The 22,761-nt window shown below is 36.2% G+C and overlaps 1 protein-coding gene across 3 annotated transcripts in view; it reads right to left on the reverse strand.

The window, feature by feature from the left end:
* CCDC138 (coiled-coil domain containing 138) overlaps positions 1–22,761 on the reverse strand; it is a 37,952-nt gene extending 15,191 nt beyond the window's left edge. Inside the window, exons 1-12 of one of the 3 annotated variants that reach the window (XM_039331802.1) lie at positions 22,592–22,760; positions 22,062–22,122; positions 19,944–20,073; positions 19,658–19,776; positions 17,866–18,044; positions 17,602–17,760; positions 16,626–16,745; positions 8,873–8,950; positions 8,680–8,784; positions 7,036–7,200; positions 3,682–3,798; positions 2,787–2,979 (exon numbers count right to left, since the gene is read on the reverse strand). In XM_039331802.1, coding sequence (XP_039187736.1) covers positions 2,787–2,979; positions 3,682–3,798; positions 7,036–7,200; positions 8,680–8,784; positions 8,873–8,950; positions 16,626–16,745; positions 17,602–17,760; positions 17,866–18,044; positions 19,658–19,776; positions 19,944–20,073; positions 22,062–22,122; positions 22,592–22,657 — 1,492 coding nt within the window. In that variant the 5' untranslated portion in view covers positions 22,658–22,760. The other 2 variants (XM_039331803.1, XM_039331804.1) reach the window with 2 other exon arrangements.

Consider the following 22,761-nt stretch of genomic DNA (forward strand, 5'->3'; position numbering starts at 1 on the left):
AGCCCCTCGTATTTAATTGAAATAATCTATTATGACAAAATAATATACTGTCCACATATAGTTAGTTCCATATTCTTATAGTAAAAGTTTCAATATTCAAAAGTTGTCTTCGTTTCTAGCTTTCTTGGATCAAAAACTTATTTTTGCCATTTATTTCACATTCTTTAAGTTCTTATACTTATAATTAATGTTTCTTTGTTCAGAAATGAAAATAGACTTGCGGGGTGGCTTTTCAAACTTGTCATTTTGAAAATCTCTAATAGATTTAAGCCCCTTTATGGATTACTGCCTTGTCGTGGCGAAGGGGCTTGCGTAACTCAATGAAGCTATAAGCTATACCATGCAGGGCCACCCAAGATGGACAGGTTATAGCAGAGAGTTCTGACAAAATGTGATCCACTGGAGAAGGAAATGGCAAACCACTCCAGTATCTTTGCAATGAAAACCCCATGGACAGTACTAAAAGGCAAAAAGATATGACGCTGGAAGATGAGCCCCTCAGGTCGGAAGGTGTCCAATATGCTACTGGGGAAGAGCAGAGGGCTAGTACTAGTAGCGCCAGAAAGAATGAAGCGACTGGGCCAAAGCCGAAAGGACGCTCAGCTGTGGATATATCTGGTGGTGAAAGGAAAGTCCGATGCTGTAAAGATTTTTTCTCCATAGGAACCTGGAATGTAAGATCCACGAATCAAGGCAAGCTAGACGTAGTCAAAAAAGAGATGACAAGACTGAACATCGACATCTTAGGAATCAGCGAACTAAAATGGACAGGAATGGGTGAATTTAACTCAGATGACCATCAGGTATACTACTGTGGGCAAGAATCCCTCAGAAGAAATGGAGTAGCCTTCATAGTCAATAAAAGAATAGGAAAAGCAATACTGGGATACAATCCCCAAAATGACAGAATGATCTCAATTCGAATCCAAGGCAAACCATTCAATATCACAATAGTCCAAATCTATGCCCCAACCACTGGTGCTGAAGAGGATGAAATTGACCAGTTTATGAAGCCCTACAGCACCTTATAGAATTAACACCAAAAAATGATGTCCTTATCATCATGGGGGATTGGAATGCTAAGGTAGGAAGCCAAAAGATAACCGGAATAACAGGCAAGTTTGGCCTTGGAGTACAAAATGAAGCAGGGCACAGGCTAATAGAATTTTGTCAAGAGAATACGATGGTCATAACAAACACTCTTTTCCAACAACCCAAGAGACAGCTCTACACATGGACATCACCAGACGGTCAACATAGAAATCAGATTGACTATGTGCTCTGCAGCCAAAGATGGAGAAGCTGTATACAGTCAGTAAAAACAAGACCAGGAGCTGACTGTGGCTCAGATCATGAGCTTCTCGTTGCAAAATTGAGGCCTTTGAATTATGGTGCTGGAGAAGACTCCTGCGAGTCCCTTGGACTGCAAGGCATTCAAACCGGTCAGTCCTAAAAGAGATCAACCCTGACTGCTCTTTAGAAGGCCAGATCCTGAAGTTGAAACTCAAATACTTTGGCCACCTAATGAGAAGGAAGGACTCACTGGAGAAGGGCCTAATGCTGGGAAAGATTGAGGGCAATAGAAGAAGGGGACGACAGAGAATGAGATGGCTGGATGGAGTCACTGAAGCAGTAGGTGTGAACTTAAATGGACTCCAGAAGATGGTAGAGGACAGGAAGACCTGGAGGAACGTTGTCCATGGGGTCGCGATGGGTCGGACACGACTTCGCAATTAACAACAACAAATAGATTTAAGATGGTTAGATAAGCAATTTTATAAAATGATTCAGCCTTTGCTGTGGAAGCCCTCTTATTTACTGGACAGGTCCATAATTTGGAACTAGCAATAGCATTTAGACTTATATACCGCTTCACAGTGCTTTATAGCCCTCTCTAAGCAATTTACAGAGTCAGCATATTGCCTCCAACAATCATTTTACCAACCTTGGAAGAATGGAAGACTGAGTCAATCTTGAGCCTGTCAGTATCGAACTCCTGGCAGTGAGCTAAATTAGCTGCAATACTGCCTTCTAATCACTGCATCACCACAGCTCTAACCATGCTAATAGAGCATGCTTGGCTACTCCATTAATCTTTTTTGTTTATCTTCTGATGACAAGAAAAGTATTGTATGGTCAATCAAACTACAATTTTTGGTCATCAGATATTGAGATAACAGGAAATACATATATTATAGTCAATATTTCCAGGGTGGTTCAGGATAACAGCTTAAAGGAATCTTTGTAGGTACAACCTAAAGAAAGATGGCTCCAACTGCACATTTCCAATATGTAAATTGAGTTGATTGTACTCAGTTGCCACTCTGTGAGATACCTCCAAGAAGGAAAAGAAAGGTGCATAATGTATACAAGAGATTATTACAACTGGAATCAAAGCTGCTGGGATCTCTTTGCCTGATGAGATCACAACCATCAGAAGATATTCAGATATATCTTTGGAGAGAGGCAGTTTCTGCCCTTGATTTCCATGATAGTCCTTGATGAAAAACCTGAAGAATGGAACTTTCAAAGAATTCTACAAATCAAAAATAGGATCCTAACCCAAGGTGAGTGGAATTTTGTGATCCTGCCTGAAGCAGCAAGTGAGAGGAGCAAACCTAATAAAGGATAGTCTCTACCAACACTGTAGGAAAAATACTTGCTTCTGCACTTTGAATATTTTAAATATTACTTGTAGGACAACTTTTAAAAAGTTTTCTAAAGACACTAACAATTTTCCTAGGTTTCTAGTGTTTAATATTTTCAAAAATATTTATAACGCTTACCTTGTGTGACCACTTTGATTATAATTAAAGTTGACACAACTCGTAAAGACAAACTACAACTTTTAAAGAAAGATGCAGCCTTGGGTTTGGAATCAGTAGCATGTTCTGAAGAATTGTGCTGATTTTCCTTAGGGACAACACCTTTAAATAAGTCTTCACCCAGCCGTCTCATGGTTGAGGTCATTGCTGTATGCTATTTATGCAAGCAATAAAAAGCAGAGATTATAGATTCTGTGTTATATATTGTCATAATATATTTATTATATATACATTTTATGGTAATGTAAATGTTATAGACAAGTATTATCAACACTGTAATCTGGTCATTTAAAATATTCAATGTACTTCTAAACCAGTGATCTCAGAAGATAAATACTTAATGTAATAAACCATTTAATAGGTTTGACACTACAGTTTGTATTTAGAATTAGAGCTGAAGGTTTTCTGCCTATTATAAATCTGTAATGAAGATGCATTATTCCATAATGATTAATTATAAGATTGATATGAATTTGCATCAAAGCAGAAAAACAAAGGGAGATTATGCTGGCTTGAAGCCAATAAAAAAAATTATATAAATGGTATAAAGAGAATCCTGCAATTTTACAAAACAATCTGTTCAGATCTAGAATTCTAGTAGTCTCTCAAGATGGATTCACAAAAAACTGAGTCTTACAAGAAAAATTGTGGAATATAATTGTATTAATATTAAAATGATTTACCTATGATTAAATATTTAATTATTTCAATATTTATTTGATTTATGTGCTGCCCATCTCATCTAGAAGGAGAGTAAGATTTAGATTAGCTAATGCCATAAAACATGAACATTTTTTTTTGTTCAGAGAAACATTCTTAGTGAAAAGCACAGTTCCTGCATGAAAACATATTTTACCTGAGTACTTCCATCTAACTGCCTTACAGCCCAGTAAATGCACTTAACCACAGGGAAGTGCAGATTAGGATTCACAAATGGCAACCACCGAAGTTGTTCTGCAACTAGAGGCAAAAGCTGCAAAACACAAACATAAAATTGCAATTATTTTCCAAATTATGGCCTTACACATAGATTTTATTTGGAAACTGGTTCTTATGCTGGTAATAAAAAATAAAATTATCAAAAGTTAAATATTAATATGCAGAAATATCTCAAACTATGAACTAGAGAAATGCATTGTGTTAATTTTTTTTCTCACTATTTTTTCCTGCTTTTTTTCCCTACAAATCCAGTCCTCCCAACCCCTCTATTTGGCTGATCCAGGTGCTAGGATTGTGCTGGAACCTGATTAAAACAAACAAACAAACTCATAAGTTTTATTTTCATATATATTATAGATAATTTTTTATATATATATAAATATAAAGTTTTTAATTTAATTTTTATTTTTATTTTTTAAGCCTACATTCTGCTCTGGGAAGCTCGGGGGGGGGGAAGGGAGGGTTTTTTTTCTTTCTTTTTTTTTTTTTTCTTTCTTTTGGGAGGGCTGGGGGATGGGATTTTTTTTTCTTTTTATTTAATATATGTATTGTTTAGTTTTATTTTTCTGTATATGTTGCCTCTTGTTTTGTATTATTTTTCCTTTTTTGTAAAATTTATAAAACTTTCAATAAAAAAAAAAAAACAAACAAACAAAAAAAAAAGTTCATGTTTTTATACGTTTGAACTTTAAATACTTTAATTTTATTCAAGCAATAATGAATTGCCTTCGTTGTTGTTAGTTGCGAAGCCGTGTCTAACCCATCGCGACCCCATGGATAATGTTCCTCCACACCTTCCTGTCCTCTATCATCTTCTGGAGTCCATTTAAGCTCACGCCTACTGCTTCAGTGACTCCATCCAGCCATCTCATTCTCTGTTGTCCCGTTCTATTGCCCTCAAGCTTTCCCAGCATTAGGCTCTTCTCTAGTCAGTCTTTCCTTCTCATTAGGTGGCCAAAGTACTTGAGTTTCAACTTCAGTATCTGGCCTTCTAAAGATCTTTAGGACTGACCAGTTTGATCGCCTTGCAGTCCAGGGGACTTGCAGAAATCTTCTCCAGCACCATAGTACAAAGGCTTCAATTCTTTTGTGCTCAGCCTTTCTTATGGTCCAACTTTCACAGCCATACATTGCAACTGGGAAAACCATGGCCTGGACTATACGCACTTTTGTTAGCAGGGTGATGTCTCTGCTTTTTAGTATGCCGTCTAGATTTGCCATAGCTTTCCTCCCCAGGAGCAAGTGTCTTTTAATTTCTTGGCTGCAGTCCCCATATGTGGTGATCTTGGAGCCCAGGAAGATAAAATCTGTCACTACCTCCATTTCTTCCCCATCTATTTGCCAGGAATTGAGAGGGCTGGATGCCATGACCTTGGTTTTCTTAATGTTGAATTTCAAGCCAACTTTTGCACTCTCTTTCTTCACCCGCATCAAGAGGCTCTTTAGTTCCTCTTCACTTTTTGCCATTAGAGTGGTATCATCTGCATATCTTAGGTTGTTGATATTTCTCCCAGCAATCTTAATTCCAACTTTTGATTCATCTAGCCCTGCCTTTCTCATGATGTGCTCTGTATGTAAGTTAAATAGACAGGGAGACTGTCTTTTTCAGTGAACATTCCAGTTTAAATTATATCAATCTCACTTAATCTGAAATAGTCTACTTTTACTAGCAATTTCTAACCTAGTGGTTTGTCACTGCCTTGAGCCTTGGGATTTGGCTATGGTCACTGATCCAGGAATTAACTTGGACTTTTTCAGATCAGCCAAGATCAGCTATCACTTATCTGGGCTACAAACTGTATTCAGGACAACATTGTAGTGTTTTGGCCGTCACTATTTTGCATAATGAAAACCATTTGGATCTGTATTTGTTTATGATGCCTGTTGATATAGCAACATATCATTATGGAATGAGAGTGTTCTTTATGCAGGGAAGTTTTACATCCTCCTTGAAATTCCTGTACTAGGAACATAAGCTGGATTGCAGGGTTAATAACAGAAGCCTGGTAATAAAATCTGTACTGCAGCTAACACATAATTTTCTGATAGTATGTTTGGCCTTATGCTGCCATTAATGGATTTTAAATATTTTCGGTATGCAGCTTGATTGAGAAATAAAAAACCCTACTAAACTCATTTTGGCATTATCGCAACTTTTTTATTACAGAAGAACACAGGAAGAAGCTTACTTGGGCCTGTGTGGAATGGATGATGTAAGGCAGGGGTTCCCAACCCCTGGACCGTGGACCAGCACCGGTCTGCAGCATGTCAACAAGCGGGCCGTGCAAACAAGCAAAGCTCCATCCTTGAGATGCAGGCAGCATTCAAAACCACACACCCTCTGGTCCACGGTAAAACCTTTCTCCATGGCACCGGTCCCTGGTGCCCAAAAGGTTGGGGACCTCTGGTGTAAGGCTATGCATGCTGAATTAGAAACAAGTCCCACTACAACCAACCGGGTTACTTTTAGGCAAGCATGTTTAGCACTGCAGCTAATGGACATGTATGAGCACTTTTGTTTTGTAATTTTCTATCTTAAGTAACCATTATCTCTGGTTTAAAAAAAATCTTAAATGATACATCAGAATTAATTAACTTGAGCTAGATGAATGAAATCCAAAACATAGGGAACCAGATATGCTAGTTACATATCATGAAACATACCTGCATACCAAACATTCATCTGAAGATACACCTATAAGCATGGATCCCTTGTTTTAGATCAGATTTCCCCAATTTTCTGGGTTGCCAGCCAGGAGGGGATGTTTCTGTGGGAGGGGCACGCAAGTGTGTGTGCATGTCACGAGCACCCATTACTCATGTGAGTGAGGCGGAAAACATCTGTGATGCTTGCGCAAGCACCCGCAACATTTGCATGAATGGGGCTGAGTGCCTGCAACGCTCACATAAGTGGGGCCACGAGCCCTGACGCTCACACAAGTGGGGCCGTGAGTGCCTGCAATACTTACGCAAGTGTGGCTCCGAGTGCTCATGATGCTCGCGGGAGTGGGGTTGCACATGTATGTACGTGCACCAGCCAGCCACTCATGCAGCACAGTTGCGAATAGACCATGGACCGGTAGTGGGTTACAGCCCACAGGTTGGGGGCCCATTTTAGATAACGGGCTTTCTAATGAAAGTAACATGAAGATCTTAGGATCTATAATATGAAATCATTCTATTTAATCAACAGAGTATTTTAATATACCAGTACCGAACATACAAATAATACCAATATACCTTTTTTTTACATTGTTGGAAAAAATTCTACCTTGACACATTTCTCCTGTGTATAGTTTATGCTGGAAGCAAGTGTTCCTGTTAGCTTGTGAATGTTTTCTTTCTCTTCCTCAACAATCAATTTGCATAGGTGCTGCTCTGAGATCCAGTCCATTAATACCGTTAACAAGTTATAGACATGTGAATTAAGTGGTAACTGCCAAAAAATAAAGCACAGAAAGGAGATTTGAAAATATCTTTACTATAAGATTATATTGACAGGATGTGCCAATTTGTATGTTTGGCTGTGCAACACATATCCAATTTGGGTCACCTGTTCCCAAAGTGCATGGAAATCATAGATGGTACTGGTAAAAAAATGAGAAGGGAAATGTTCTTCCAACTTCATATGCATGGATAATACATCCTGTAATACTGAAAATGTAGTTGATGATGGTAATTGGGAGTAGAATTTTTGTTGCTAAGTAATAGGCTCATTAAGTGATGCCACGTGACCACATTGCTCAGAGCTGGTAATTCCAACAATCCCAATTGCCATTGTTACTCCAGGATATAAGATGGGAAGAGGCAGGAGACCCAGGCAAGCTGGTCAGTGTATAAGAGCTTGTGATGTTATGTGAGAAAGTTTAAATGGAGGATAGAACTTTTAGATTTTGTCAGTAGATTCGCACATCAGATTGAGCCATTGCTTCTTTTTAATTTCATACTTTAGTTCTTTTTACTTGCTATTTATGATATTCCTCAACTTACATTTATATTTCTTCTGACATACTCAATCTTCCATACATTCTACCAGTATCTGCAGGTCACAAATTCCACCACCCATTTTATTATCTTTAATACACAAGCAACATACATTCATCTACTAGCTCTAATTTTTCATCACTAATGGGCAATCAATCCCTCTATTCTCTTGTCAAGCACATTTATCTGAGCCTTTGATATTTCTTTCCATATTTATATTCTTCATTGCATCATATACTTTGTCTAGCATTCCCTGAAAATTGCTTGAGGTGTCGGGCATCAACACAAGAGTACACAGATATTAACTGCCAAACCAGCACACTGCATTATTTGTGTTTTTAACCATCACACATCTTTGTCTCTCTCCCTGCTCACTGCTGAACCATTTGTGAAGCTTTCCATTTCTTTTCATGCATCAGTTTAATGTTGGTTGGGACTTGATTGATAGAGACGAAGGGATTTATATATATAAAGCAATCAACCTTCGTATTTGCAAAAAGCATTCTGTAATTTAAGCATAATCTCCAAATCAATAAATGTATGCAAAGATTTTAATTTCAAATTTCTTTAGCTCTTGATCTTTTTAACTTCTTTCTTCCTTAAACATATATGCATAGTTAATACATAATGTATATTAATGATGTAAGATATCATTAGTTTATTAAAAAAAATATTTGGCCATTTTTTTAAAAATGATCACTAGGAATTCTGAGAATACACTGATTACCTTCAATAATACAAACAAACATAATTCAATATCTTATGCATACAAATAGTCAGTATCCACAAGGTGTCTGATATACAATATAAAAAGGACAATTGTATATTTTATATGCACAGCTGCTCTTTCCACTCTCACACAAAATAAGGCTGTCTGACTTCAAAATTCTGAGTTGGGGCCTTGAGTACTTATAGAATTTGCCTTACTTACTTTATAGGCCTTTGCTGATGCTATTGCTCTTTCTGACTTCACAGGTTTACGGTCTTGGAATGTGGGTTCTTTAGATCTCTGCACTGATAAAAATTCATGCTTTCTCTGAAATAGGTCAGAAAGACAATATGTAAGATTTCTGATGTGGAGTGGGCAGAGAGCAAAGGTAACAAAAACTAAGATTAAATATTACCTGCAAATTCTCTAAACGAGCCTGTACTTTTTGAGACTGGACTTCAAGCTTCTTGTTTTGCTCAGTCACATTACTTAACTAAAAATGGGGAGAAAATGTTGAACCAAAGCTTAAAATTAAATATTTCTATTATATAAAATCTTCTGTTTCTCAAGAAATGAATCCTGAACCAAAGCACTGATTATGTATAGCTTTTCTTTCTGACATGATAAAAAACTCATCCAAAGTTCTATAATCTAAAAAGGGCTGACTTTACATAGCAGTTAGTCCAGAGTCCAAAATCACCTAGCTACATCACCCATCGGTATGGAGATCAAAATCCTGCTATCAAGAAATTCTGATTTCGAGCTTCCGGTGGGAGGCGACGGCGATGGCGGCTAGCTTTTAGCCGTCCAGCTGGGGAAGTGTCAGAGCCGCGGAGCGCAGCGCGCATCAGCTGGCCCGCGGCTCGGAAATCCCTTCCCGGGCAAAGGGAAGGGATAGAGAACGCAAGAGTAGAGGTAGAACCCCTGAACCCCCTCTGGATTTATTTCTAGAGGGGGTGAAAGGAGTGTTCCCTCGGAGCTCTTGCTGATCTCCGCCTCCCAGCTGTTTTTGCTTCCTTGGAAGCAAAAGAAACCGCCGCTTCTATCTCCGTGTTTACAGCATTTTGGTGAGTAATTTTTAAACGGACGGAGCAGTTTAAAGGACTTTTTCTTATATTTTAGGTGTTTATTTTTTTATCTTTTGATTTTTACTATTTTTCCTCCTTTTCTTTGTTATACTAGTGAAAGGACTTAAGATGGCGTTTTGAAAGTGTCGGAGTTTTTTTTTCCTTTCTCTTTTGTTTTACTTTCCCTTTTTAAGGATTGTTTTTTGCTTTTGCTTTTGCTTTTGGCTTAGAATTTTTTTCTTGAATTGTTTGTTCTTTTATTACTTATTCTTGGGATTTATTCTGGACTTTTAATGATTATAGTTTGTCTCTTTTTAAAAATTCTTTTTTTCTTTTTTTCCTCCTCCCTTTTTGGCTGGAGGGGAAAGGGAAGTGACAATTGTGCTTTTTAAAATGGCTTCAAAGAGGCAGCAGCCTTCCTCAGTACCCAAGGTTATTTCTTCTCCTATAACTTCCACTGCACAGCTACAACAACAATCTAAACATGCACCACCGGCTCAGCCACCACCCTCCCCTCCTCTACCTGGACTTTCAGTGCAAGAGGTTAGAGGCATAATGGGAGAGATTGTAGTTCAAATGAGAGAGGAAATGACTCAATTTGTTTCACAGATTAAATCAGAAATTAAATCTGATCTCAAAGAAGAGATAACGGGGATAAAGTCTAAATTGCAAGAAAATAATAATGAATTACGACAAGATATACTGGCAGCTGTTTCAGGTTTGGCTACTGTGGTGGTTAAGCTCGATGCAAGGCTTGAGGAAGTGGAAGACAAAGTTGACTCTTTAGATGACAAAATTCAAGACGTGGAAAGGAAGGTGGACTCCTCACAAGAAGATATTTTGATGTTTCAATACAGACAAATGGAGTATGCTCTGAGGATTAGAGGCCTCAAGGAAGATATGAATCAAGATTTGATGGAGGTGGTTCTTAGTGATCTGGCGCTGGCTTTGGATATGGATAAAGGAGAATTACAGAGAGAAGTAGAAAAAATTTATAGACTCAACTCCTGGATTGCTAAGCAGAAGAATTTGCCCAGAGATGTGGTGATTTACTTTACAAAGAAGTCCCTGCGGAATGAGATTATACAAGCTTTTTACAACAAAAGATTTCAGATTGCCGCCCAAGATGTCATCATTCTAAAGGAAATCCCATCTAAAATTTTAAGAAGTAGGAAAGACTTTGCTTTTTTAACCAATGAGCTTAAAGCTAGATCGATGCCATTCAGATGGGAAATTCCGATGGGTATCGTTTTGAGCCATGCTGGGACACGTTACAGATTGAACACAGTTGACAAAGCTAGAGATTTCTATACTTCGGTCCTGAGTGCAGGCTCAACTTCATCTGGTCGGAAATCTTTGAGTGCTAAGGAACCTGAGCAGCAATCTGAGGCACTAGATTTGGTTTCCGCAGGGATGATAGAAGTGGCAAAGCAACGCCAAATGGAGGCTAAAGAGCAGAGGATGACTCGTGCAGCTTATAAGCGTAAAGAGAAAGAGCAACGTAAAAAAGAGCCCAAAGAGAATTCTCCTGGAAGTGCATCACCGCCGGTGGGAGGAGCAAGACCCAAGAGTTATGCAACACACGCAGCTCTGTCAGAGTTTGATGGTGTCTTCTCCAGGCTGCGTGCCAAGGGAGATGGCAAAGTTTTTGACCTGGAATGTTAATGGATTGAATTCTCCTCAGAAACGGAAAAAAATCTTTTATTATTTGAAACAACATACCAATGATGTTATTTGTTTACAGGAAACTCATATTCTACTTAAAGATCAGAAATATTTAGTTAATGCTCGTTTGGGATCTCATTTTATATCTCCTGCACCTGGGAAGAAAGGGGGAGTTGTTATATATGTCAAACAAAACCTGCCAGCTTGTCTGGTAGAATCAGATCCCCAGGGGAGATATGTGATGATTGAACTTGGTATTTATGGTAAGAAAGTACTTATAGTTGGACTTTATGCTCCAAATCAACAACAGGAACAATTTTATAAACAGTTACACCAAAAAATAACTTTGCTTGATTATAGATCGGTGGTATTAATGGGTGATTGGAATGGTGTCTTAGATACACAAAGGGATAAGAAAGGTTCCTCTCCTTTTCTTAAACAAGCAAGGCTACCTAAAGCCTTTTTTGATATGAAAGAAGACTGGGAATTAAGGGACTATTGGCGGGAACGTAATCAAGAGGAGAGAGACTTTACTTTTTTTTCTGACAGACACCAATCTTTTTCAAGAATTGACTTTTTCTTGATTACCACGGATTTGTATAATAAAGTAAAGAATGTAAAGATTTTTCCTAGATCACTGACGGATCATAGTCCAGTTTGGATGGAGTTGATTCAAGAGAAAGAGGAAAGAAGATCCTGGAGAGTTAATGAAAATTTGTTTAGACAAGAGAAGAATGTTCAAAAACTAAAGGAGTGTTTAAAGGACTATTTTGCTTTGAATATGTATAAGGGGACTTCAATGTCAATGGTATGGGATGCAGGTAAAGCATTTATGCGCGGTGTTTTGATAAAAATGAATAATTTTTATAAGCGAAATCAGACTCAGAAACGTAGAGAACTTGAAGATGAAATTAAACTAAAAGAAAGGGCTTTGATTCTAAATCCTTCTGATGAAAGTACTAAAGAATCTGTAAAGTTATTAAGGTCACAATTTAATATGTTGATAGCAGATCAAGCTGCAACCAATTTATTATTTATGAAACAAAATACATTTTGTAATGCTAATAAGCCGGGGAGATGGTTGGCTTATCAATTAAGAAAGAAACAGAGACTGAGAATAATAGAGAAAATAAATTATAAGGGTAAACTAGTTTCTCAGAAGGAATTAATTAAAAAATCTTTTTTGGATTATTATCAAAACCTATACAAATCTACTAATGTACAACTGTTAGATATAAATAAATATTTAGCTGAGGCAAGTTTTCCTAAACTGACTGAGGATCAGAAATATGAAATTAATGGTTTAATTACTAAGGAGGAAATCGCCTCAGCAATTCAACAATTGAAATTAGGGAAAGCACCGGGTACGGATGGGTTAACAGCTGTTTATTATAAAGCTTTAATGGAGGAGATGATTCAACCATTAAATGATCTTTTTAATGGTATCTTACAGGGTTTAGAGATTCCTCCTTCATGGCGTAGTGCTTTTATATCATTGATTCCAAAGGAGGATCAAGATCTTACTTTACCAAAAAACTATAGGCCTATATCTCTTTTAAACGTGGATTATAAGATATTTGTAAAAATTTTGGTAAATAGGCTTATGAGGGTGGTGCATCATCTTGTGCATAAAGATCAATCAGGGTTTATAACAGGAAGGTATATGAAAAACAATGTTAGACAAATTATTAACTTATTAGAATACTTAGATAAGAACAACCAAGTTCCTGCAGGGCTCATATTTTTAGATGCTGAAAAAGCATTTGACCAACTGAATTGGCATTTTATGCTAAGAGTAATGGAAGAAATGAATTTTGGTGAAAACATATTACAAGCCCTTAAGGTAATATATCAAAAACAAACAGCACAACTTATTGTTAATGGAGGTTTGTCGGAGGTTTTCACAATAGAGAAAGGTACTAGACAGGGGTGTCCTTTATCGCCATTGTTGTTTGTTTTAACATTGGAAATATTATTGATTAAAATTCGAGAGTCTCAGGAAATTAAAGGAATATATGTTAATAAAAAAGAATATAAGTTGAGAGCTTTTGCGGATGACTTGGTTGTTACTTTGTCGCAACCTGATTATTCTGTAGTAAACTTATTACAGTTGATTCACCATTATGGTTTGGTCTCGGGTTTTAAGATTAATGTAAATAAGACTAAAATTTTACCTAAAAATTTGTTGAGTCAGGAGAAGCAGATTTTGGTTAACTCGACGGGTTTTGAGATTGTTAATAAGGTAAAATATTTGGGGGTGATGCTGTCTGTTTCTAATGCAAAACTATTTAAAAATAATTATGAAAGGTTGTGGGTCGGGGTACAGAAAGACTTGAAGAATTGGGAAAAGCTGCAATTATCCCTCATGGGAAGAATTGCAGTGATAAAAATGAATATTCTACCCAAGTTTCTTTTTTTGTTTCAAATGTTACCAATTTTGAAAAATGAGATTAATTTAAATGAGTGGCAGAAGGGTCTCAATAAATTTATTTGGGCAGGGAAAAAACCAAGGGTTAAGTTCAAAATTATGCAAGACTTCCGTGAGAGGGGCGGACTCAAGGTACCAAATTTGAAATTATATTATGATGCGGTGGTTTTAACATTAATTAGTGACTGGGTAAATTTGACAAATTCTGAGATACTTTATCTAGAGGGATGGGATTTACTTTATGGGTGGCATGCCTATTTAATATTTAATAAAAAAATAGATTGGGCTTTTAAATCTCATATTTTAAGAATTTCTTTACTTAGGATTTGGAGAAAATATTATAAAAGTGATTTTAAAGTACCATTATGGGCTATACCTTGGCATGCGATAGAAGGAATAAAAAGAGGGGTTAAAATGGATATGGTGTCTTACAGACAGTTACTTAAATGGGATGGACAAAACTGGCAATTAAAATCACGGGAAGAATTAGCACAAGAAAATTTTACTTATTCTTGGTTCCAATATAGGCAACTACTAGATAGATGGAAGATGGATTGTAAGGTGGGTTTTCTTAGAGAAGATGAAAATCTTATTAAGCAACTGAGGGATCAAAGACAAACCCACATTAAGAGAATTTATGGGGTTTTAGTTGAATTGGACTCAGAAACGGAACTAATTAAAGATTGTATGATTAGATGGGCGCAGAACTTTGGTGAGCCAGTTTCATTGGACACCTGGGAAACTATTTGGGTGAGAAATGTCAAATTTACTCAAGCACAGAATCTAAGGGAGAATTTTTATAAAATGTTTTATAGATGGCACCTTGATCCACAAAAAATGTCTTACATGTACCCTGACGTGCAACCTAAATGTTGGAGATGTGGTTATAAGGAGGCTTCCTATTATCATATTTGGTGGTCATGTAGAGAGATAAAAGCATTTTGGATCAAAATATGGTGGAATATCCAGAGAATTTTTAGAAGGAGGGTAAAATTTACTCCGCAATTATTTTTGTTAGGTATTGTTACAGATTGTGATACAAAGGAGGTTGTATTGATGTTAAACTTGATCACAGCCGCGAGGCTGTTAATTGGACAATATTGGAAGAAGGAATCTTTGCCTACATTGCAGGAATGGTTTTTTAAAGTAGCTTATCTGGCAGAAATGGCAAAGATTTCGGCTTTCTTAAAGCAACAAACGCAAGAGAAGTTTTTTGCTATCTGGGACAAATGGATAAAATTTATACAATTTAGATTGGGTATACAAAAATATTATATAGCTTTTTCATAAGTTTTATTTTTATATATATTATAGATATCTTTTTTATATATATAAATATAAAGTTTTTAATTTAATTTTTATTTTTTTATTTTTTTTTTTTTTTTTATTATTATTATTTCTTAAGCCTATATTCTGCTCTGGGAAGCTCAGGGGGGGGGAAGGGAGGGTTTTTGGGAGGGGTGTGGGGTGGGGGTTTTTTTTATATGTATTGTTTAATTTTTTTTTCTTTTGTATATGTTGTTTTTTGTTCTGTATTGTTCTTGTTTTTTTTTGTAAAATTTATAAAACTTTTAATAAAAAAAAAAAAAAAAAAAAAAAAAAAAAAAAAAAAAAAAAAAAAAGAAATTCTGATTTCAATCCTAAATATATTCAAAGCACATTTATCTAATGGTATGTTTTACTGAAACTATCAAGGATTTTACTCTTCAGAACTGTAGTTAAAGACTATTTCACATATATTTTCACATTTCCAACATTATATTGCCACAATAAATCAAATTAATCTTTATTATAGTCAAAGACTAACATAAGGGGACATATTGCACATAATAAACATTTTAAAAAATTAAACAAAAGTGAAAAAACACACACAAATGTATGAGACATAAAAGATATAACAATATAAATAGTAAAAAATCTAAAAGAAGTTTTAAAGAGCAAAAATGTAGAAAGTATAAAAAATATGGATTGTCTAAATTAAAATATATCAGGCAGAGGGTATAAAAGGTATAAAAAGTGAATGGAAGGAGAGGTGAAAACATTAAGAGAACACAAGGAAGCATTAAATGTTAACACATAAAAGACCATACATTAGGTGACAGAGCACCCCAATATGGCAGACCAGGTACAGCCTGAATGTAATTCATAATGCTGAGCCCCAGATACAACCCAGAGTTAATCATCTGACAAATTTTGAGTGCACAGAACAAAATCTGGCAATGGTTGTCTGCTATTGCAAAGTTAGTATCTGAAAACAATGGAATGGGATAAAATAGTCCTCCGCACTCAAAGTATTTATGTAGTAGTGGCAGGATGACAGTAGCGTGAACACCTCTAAGGTGTTGTCTCCGCATGTCAAAGTCACTGCTGCTCCAAGTAGGGAGACTTCCTATTTTGATCTTCAAGGGTGCCTGAGGGGAGGGGAGTGTGTGACCTTGTGCCACAGGAGTTAGTTTAAGGTACGGCATGGGGAAGTCAGAATACTTGTTGGAAACTCTGGTAAGAAATCTTGGGCCCTTGGCTAGGCTCGACTGTCCATGTTGATTACACCTTTCCTAAAGTGCTTTGAAAGCTACTTATATACTTGAAAACATCTAATAAGTAGCCATAATTGGTTAAAGCTGCCTGTGATGTGTTTTGTCCTTTTCAACTACTGCAGATGTCTCCAATCTGCAATGAAAACATGAGCATTTTGCCCATTGCTAAAATATATTAAACTGTAAGATTATGATAATTAGAAAACTTTAAATTTCAGACAGAAGAGCTTAAATAATGAAGACTATTAAGTTACAGTAATTCAAACACTAATTTTTTAAAAGATACCATTATGTATTAGAGTTAAAATACATTGATCTTCCTGACAACTATATTCTTAAAACAGCATAATCTGTAGTTATTCGCCACTGTCTTCATTGTCACATATTAATACTTGATATTAAAAACAATAATCTTCTATTTATAGCATTTATTAATGCCAGATTAATGATTCTGTTAAAACTGTTAATTGCCTGCTTTTTTAAGGTGTCATTCAGCTCCTTTAGTGTTTCAAATGATGTCTTCAGCCTTTTGTTCTCCTTCGTTTTTTCTTTCAAGGCATCAGATAACTGCTTTATTTCAGCTTCATGTTGCTACATACCAAAATAAGAACTTTTAAAATAGGATTAACTACGGTTTAAAAAAAAAACATTGTAAATCATATAAGCATATAAGACAGACATGATAGAAATGTAATATATAAGGAAATAAATAATTGTACCATCCAGCGCTTTCTCAAATAAAAATCCAATAGCCTCAAAATCAAAAAATAAAAAGATAAACATTCTAAAGGAAGAGGAAACTTAATTTTCTTTGAGTAACCTTTCTGTCAACATTCTGAAATACAGTTCTCCCTGCTGTAAGGCAGAAAAGCTGGCTAATAGACCACTGGGGGGGGGGGGGGAAGAAAAAAACAAATAAAACAAACAAAACAAAACTTCATAGTTATGTTATGTTAAAATAATCAATGAATTTTTTATGCATGCATGTTAGGTATATCACACTCTCTAGGTACACATGAGAGTACATAAAACTACCCTAGCTGTATAAGCTTTACCATCAATCCTAATCTTGCTAACAGGGAAGTCTTTCATTTTCTCTCCCCATAACATCTTATTTAGTACCTCTATATCCTCTGATTAGCCAGAGGTTTATTTTTCAATCCACTTCCATATTGATGCCCTATATTTAATGTTTTCTGTAAATTACCCAGGAAAAGGATGTCTTTACTCTAGGAACAGGCAGCTGATATATTATAGTGGGGCCCAAATCCCCAGCTGCACTGCTTTCATAACTGCCTGGGCAATGCTGATGTCTAAGGACACTTTCTCTTATGTCTATCTGAAAGATAAATCTATGAATTCACAATACACTATGGTATAAATACAGCCTATGTGTTTGTTAGAATAATTTTCTCAAATTTAACAAGAATTTTGTAAGTAGGGATACCTCCTTCATAATTTGAAATTTTGTATGAACTTCCTCTTCAACCCCTTTTATCTTGGTCAAAGCAGCTTCATGCCTATAAAGCTGGACTTCCCGTTCAGCTATGAAGCATTCTCTCTTTTGAAGTTTCAAAGCATACTCTTGCTGACTTAATTTTTCTTGCTGCACCATAAGACAAAAGAACCAACAGCAATATATAGCAGTATCTGCTGATATTGGAAAGAAAAAGAAAACGAACCAATACTTGAACCATTATTAATATTTTACCTGTAGCTTCTGATGGATGATAGATAATTCATGGTAAATTTGATTGAACTGAGGTGTTACCATGCTTTCCCCATTCAATTCCTGGGTTCCAGAAATGCTCACACTATCTCTTACTGCATCACCATCATTATTATAATCACAATAAGCAGCCACTCTTAAAGTGGATGGCAGAGTAATATCTAATAGATGAAAATGGAAGCAGCATTATCAGCATTATGTTCCTCTATTTTATAAAAGCCATTACAAAATATTTTTTTCATTATGGAAAGACTGTATGCTGGTTATGTGACTAGCCCCTTTTCTAGATGATGACATAGAAGGCAGGGTTGTACCTGTCAGTTCACATTATGAATCATTATTAACCTACTCTGTAAACAGGGAAATCTAACATTTGGAGATAGTTCAAAAGAATTAAAACAGCATAATTAAATCTAAAAGCTTAGCCATGAATATATAGGAACCAAAATGTTGCCCAATTATTTATTTTATAGATTCTGCTTTTTAGCAAAGCTTCCTGCAAGGTACCTTAACATAAAAAATTACTAACAGAATACAAATTAAAACAGTTAACAATAGCAAAACAATGTAAGTACAGCAAAATTAAATAACTGAACATGCCAGATTTCACCAAGGAAAGAAAATCCTATAGGTGCTGAAATTTATATTTTTTCCCTTCATCCCAAAGCAACTGGGGCACTTTTGTGGATCTCCTTGATTTCTTAACCAGAGTGTTTGATATATATGCATCTGATTAATGTAGAATTCCTTAGAAATGTCAAATCTTCTCTCCACTTATGCGTGTGCCAAATAACAATAGCAATCTCATCTCTGAAATCTCAGGTTGTCACCTGAAATCTCTCAAGATTGTGTTCTGGGTGAAATTGTGAAATTTTAGTGAATTTTTTTTTAACTGGCTGCAAATACAGTATGTGTAATGAAATTGTGCATGATTTAGTATGCCCATGGCAGTTACACCACCTTTTAAAGCTGCTATATCCTTTTACTTAGAATACAACCCATTCTTGACACAGCTTTAAAAGTACTCAAAATTGCTGTTAAAAAATAAACAAGAATCCAACCCTGAAAATATCAAGAATGATTTCCACTTGCTCTTATAACTTTCTCAGAATGGAAAAAAAGACTTATTTTTTCCTCCATTCTGACAAGAGTGACTAAAGTTAAAAGTTCTGGACATGATCAACTAAATAACTTGTATGATTGTTTTGTTTAGAAAGGTAATTAAAATGAGCTATATAGTTAGTACAACAAATCAGTGTTTTGCTATTCTGCAAAACACAAACTTAGTGAAGAAATCTGTCAATTTAGAACACAAGATACTCTATCTCAGTGTTTCTCAACCTTGACAATTTTAAGGCAATGTGGACTTCAACTCCCAGAATTCCACAGCCAGCAATGCTGGCTGTGGAATTCTGGAAGTTGAAGTCCACATGCCTTAAAATTGTCAAGGTTGAGAAACATTGCTCTATCTCTTGTCTGGAATTAAGAGCAGATATTTTCTCCTTGATGGAATAGCAACAATTTGTCATAACTAAATCCTGGAAACCTTAATATGGTGAAAAATGGAGTCTCCATGAATGAAATGCAAATGTGAATTAAAGAGGGCACAAGGGAACAACTTAGAATGCAGTTCATCTTGCATAGAGTGACACCAATGCTGCAATTAAAAGGCTAAAACAATGTAGCAGGATCAAGTACATGATACATTTTGCATAATTTCAGATGTGAAGATATTATTTTGCTCAGGTTGTGCTAGAAATAAGTAACTGAATACCTGTTTCTGAATATATGCCTTCACTTTGGATTTCACCATTTCCAAGAAAATCTTCAATTGGTTCTGGCTGTATATGAAGCTGGTTTGAATCATACAAAGAATCCAACTCGTCATCTGGCCTAACAAACACAATTATCACGGTGAAGTACATACATTATAAGACAATGCTAGAATCACCGAAAAATTTAGTACTTCATAGGAAGTTATTGAACTGAATTATTAAATGACCTTATAGGTTATGCATTATAAAAGGAGGTATGTTTCAAAGAGTAAAGAGATTTCTTACCAAGCCAAGTTTTTCAAAGTTTTTGAGGAATCCAAAAATCTTTTATTATGCTTTCCTCTGCAGTATAGAAGCTTTGATTGTGAGGAATTTATCAGTATAGATTCAACTGTATCATCAAGTGAGTTATCTCCTGTGAGGAAACTTTACTGAATTATAGTTAGAACCATCATTAATTAATCACAGAAGAGCATAACTGAATTAATTATGGAATGTTTTGAACTGTAATACAGCAAACAAATAAAGATAAAATGCTATTAAATGAAGACATATACCTCAACTGTGCATATTGCAATTTCTTTGATTTAAAGGAAATTGTCTACCCTTCCTTAATCTTCCAGAGTAGAACTGAGAGACACCATGTTCGGATGTTCCATCTTACCAAAATGCTACTCCATCCATGGGAGATCACTACTGGTTAAAAGCCTGTTTCTTATCTATCTTTGCAAGATAGCCAAGTAAAATATCTCCCCCCCCCCAATATCATCCCAGATATTTTGGGGAAGGTGAGGTACTTCCTAAGTAAACAGTAAAATGGGGTGTGAAAAGATATCTTTTCATCATTTTAGTCATTGTCTATCTACTGCAGGATGAAGGCCTCTTTTGCATGTTTCCAACCAATATGGCCTTTCTCTTATTGTGGCTAAATATGTCCTCCCTAAATTCTTGATGGTGCTTATGTATTTTCTATAAAGCAACTGACTGCATTATATGATTGCTCTATATCATTAAGCATTTTATTTGACTGGTCTTTGGTTGTAATAATATTTGATTAAAATATTTTTTCTAAACAGAATTTGGTTTTATAAAAATGTGACATGCAAAGTCCCTCCTGAGGTAGGCTCAAGTTTAGGTGATTACATGGATGTGCCTATCCGTTTTCTTGACAATAAATATGGAAGTGGTTGGCCACTGTCTTCTTCTGAGCTATTTACTTTCTAATCTAGCTTTAGAATTTCCCGGTTGTTTCCCTCCCAAATTCTAACCAGTCTAATCAGATCAACTAGGTTTAAGGGAGTGCTAGCATTTGCTGCAACAAAACTGTTATAATAAATCATTTTAGGTCAGTACAAATCCTGCCATATCTAATTTAAGTTTTCACATAATGTTCTTCAAAAATGTCAGAATATTATTTTCTACTGCAGTGGTTCTCAACCTGTGGGTCGGGACCCCATTTGGGGTCGAATGACCATTTCACGGGGGTCGCCAAACAAGGCTGTCCGCCATTTTTTCCCCTTTTCTTTGGCCACGCCGCTGGCACCCGGTGATGTATAAGGGGTTGGGGGTCACCACAACATGGGGAACTATATTATGGGGTCGCGGCATTAGAAAGGTTGAGAACCACTGCTCTACTGTTTGATATTGAAATTTTAAGATATGGAGGGGGCAGCTAGTTTTTATTTTCATGTCTAGAGTTGCATAATTATTAAATGATCAACAAACCAGCCTTGCCTAAAGAAATATGTTATCCTGTTACATAGGATTACCCACTTTCAAGCAAAAATTTCAACACTGGTATCACCAGTGAGCAAAGATCAATTATGCTGTCACTCAGGGTTTTTTTTAACCTTCAGAGAACATGCACCACTAGGATTCAAACCTGATGCCCTCTTTATAAGGCCATTCAAAAACACTCTACACCCCCCCCCCCAGTTAATATTCCCTTGACTAGATTCCATTTTTCCATAGAAATATTTCTTTATGTATCTGCACAGAGGTCTTTATGGTCAAGGCCCAGATCTAGAGGCACTTCTCACTGACATCTTAATTATTCTATCAATATGTAAACCGAAAGACCTGTTTCTGTGTTTAAACTTATATACCATCTTCAGTCATAACTTCAGAGTTTGAAGAAAGTTTTCATACATTTGAAATGATAGAGCAGAAACACTTGCAGGAAGGTTGTCACTGATAGGAACATGATCAGTTTTCAATTCATATATTGAAGTTAGGCAATTAGGTAAATTCAGTGGGATGTGCTCAGTAAACTTAGTGTGTTGTGCAGACAAAGTTGTTGTTAACAAATCCTTACTGCTTTTGATGAAAAGATACAACTAAATTTTAATAAAAGCTCTCTACTGTACTTTTACTTGTTAACTACACTCTTTTTAAATGTCTTACCTGCGGCTATCAGGGCTCTTCTACTTTTACTTTTGGCTTGTGTTACATCCAAAAGATAACCCTGAAAAAGGAAGTGTATACCAGAATTAGGAGCATCATCTGGTGTTTGCTTCTTACATACACATGATTTTTATTGTTCATTTGCTCTGGCGTTTAAGTCTCTGATACCCTAAAATCCTTTTCAAGCAATGTTCCTAAATCTGATCAAGAACCAGTTAATAGGAAGATTTGATGTCAATCCCCAACAGTTCAAGCCTCGAAATAAGGAGCACGAATCCGCTAGAAATTACCTTTCCCCGAACAAAATTTGGATAATGCTTCGAAGCTGATTTCTTTTGTACCGTGCAGGAACCCATAAGAAAAATTAGTCCCTTTGAACTCGTGCCCGTTATCTTCCCAACTCTAAGTACTTCGAGGCCGTGGCAAAACCAACATTTAGGAATAACCACGCTTCTATCAAACTCCATTCCACGTCCGGATCTCGTGAGGATGGAGCTACACGTATTCAAACTTCCCTCGCGTATCCCCACCTCTCTACTCAGATAACGTCTCCTCCAACGCTCAACCGAACTGCTCAGGTCTGAGGAAGCCGCCATGGAAGAAAAACCAGCCAACCAAGCAACTCCTGCCGCTGCCCTCCCCCGCCTTTTATAACCGCCACGAGGGGAGCGGGGGAGATGGAGGAAGGAGAGGCAGATAA

This window comes from Crotalus tigris, unplaced genomic scaffold (genome assembly GCF_016545835.1).
Source record: "Crotalus tigris isolate CLP2741 ecotype Arizona unplaced genomic scaffold, ASM1654583v1 scf7180000024438.1716836, whole genome shotgun sequence".
Classification (NCBI taxonomy): domain Eukaryota; kingdom Metazoa; phylum Chordata; class Lepidosauria; order Squamata; family Viperidae; genus Crotalus; species Crotalus tigris.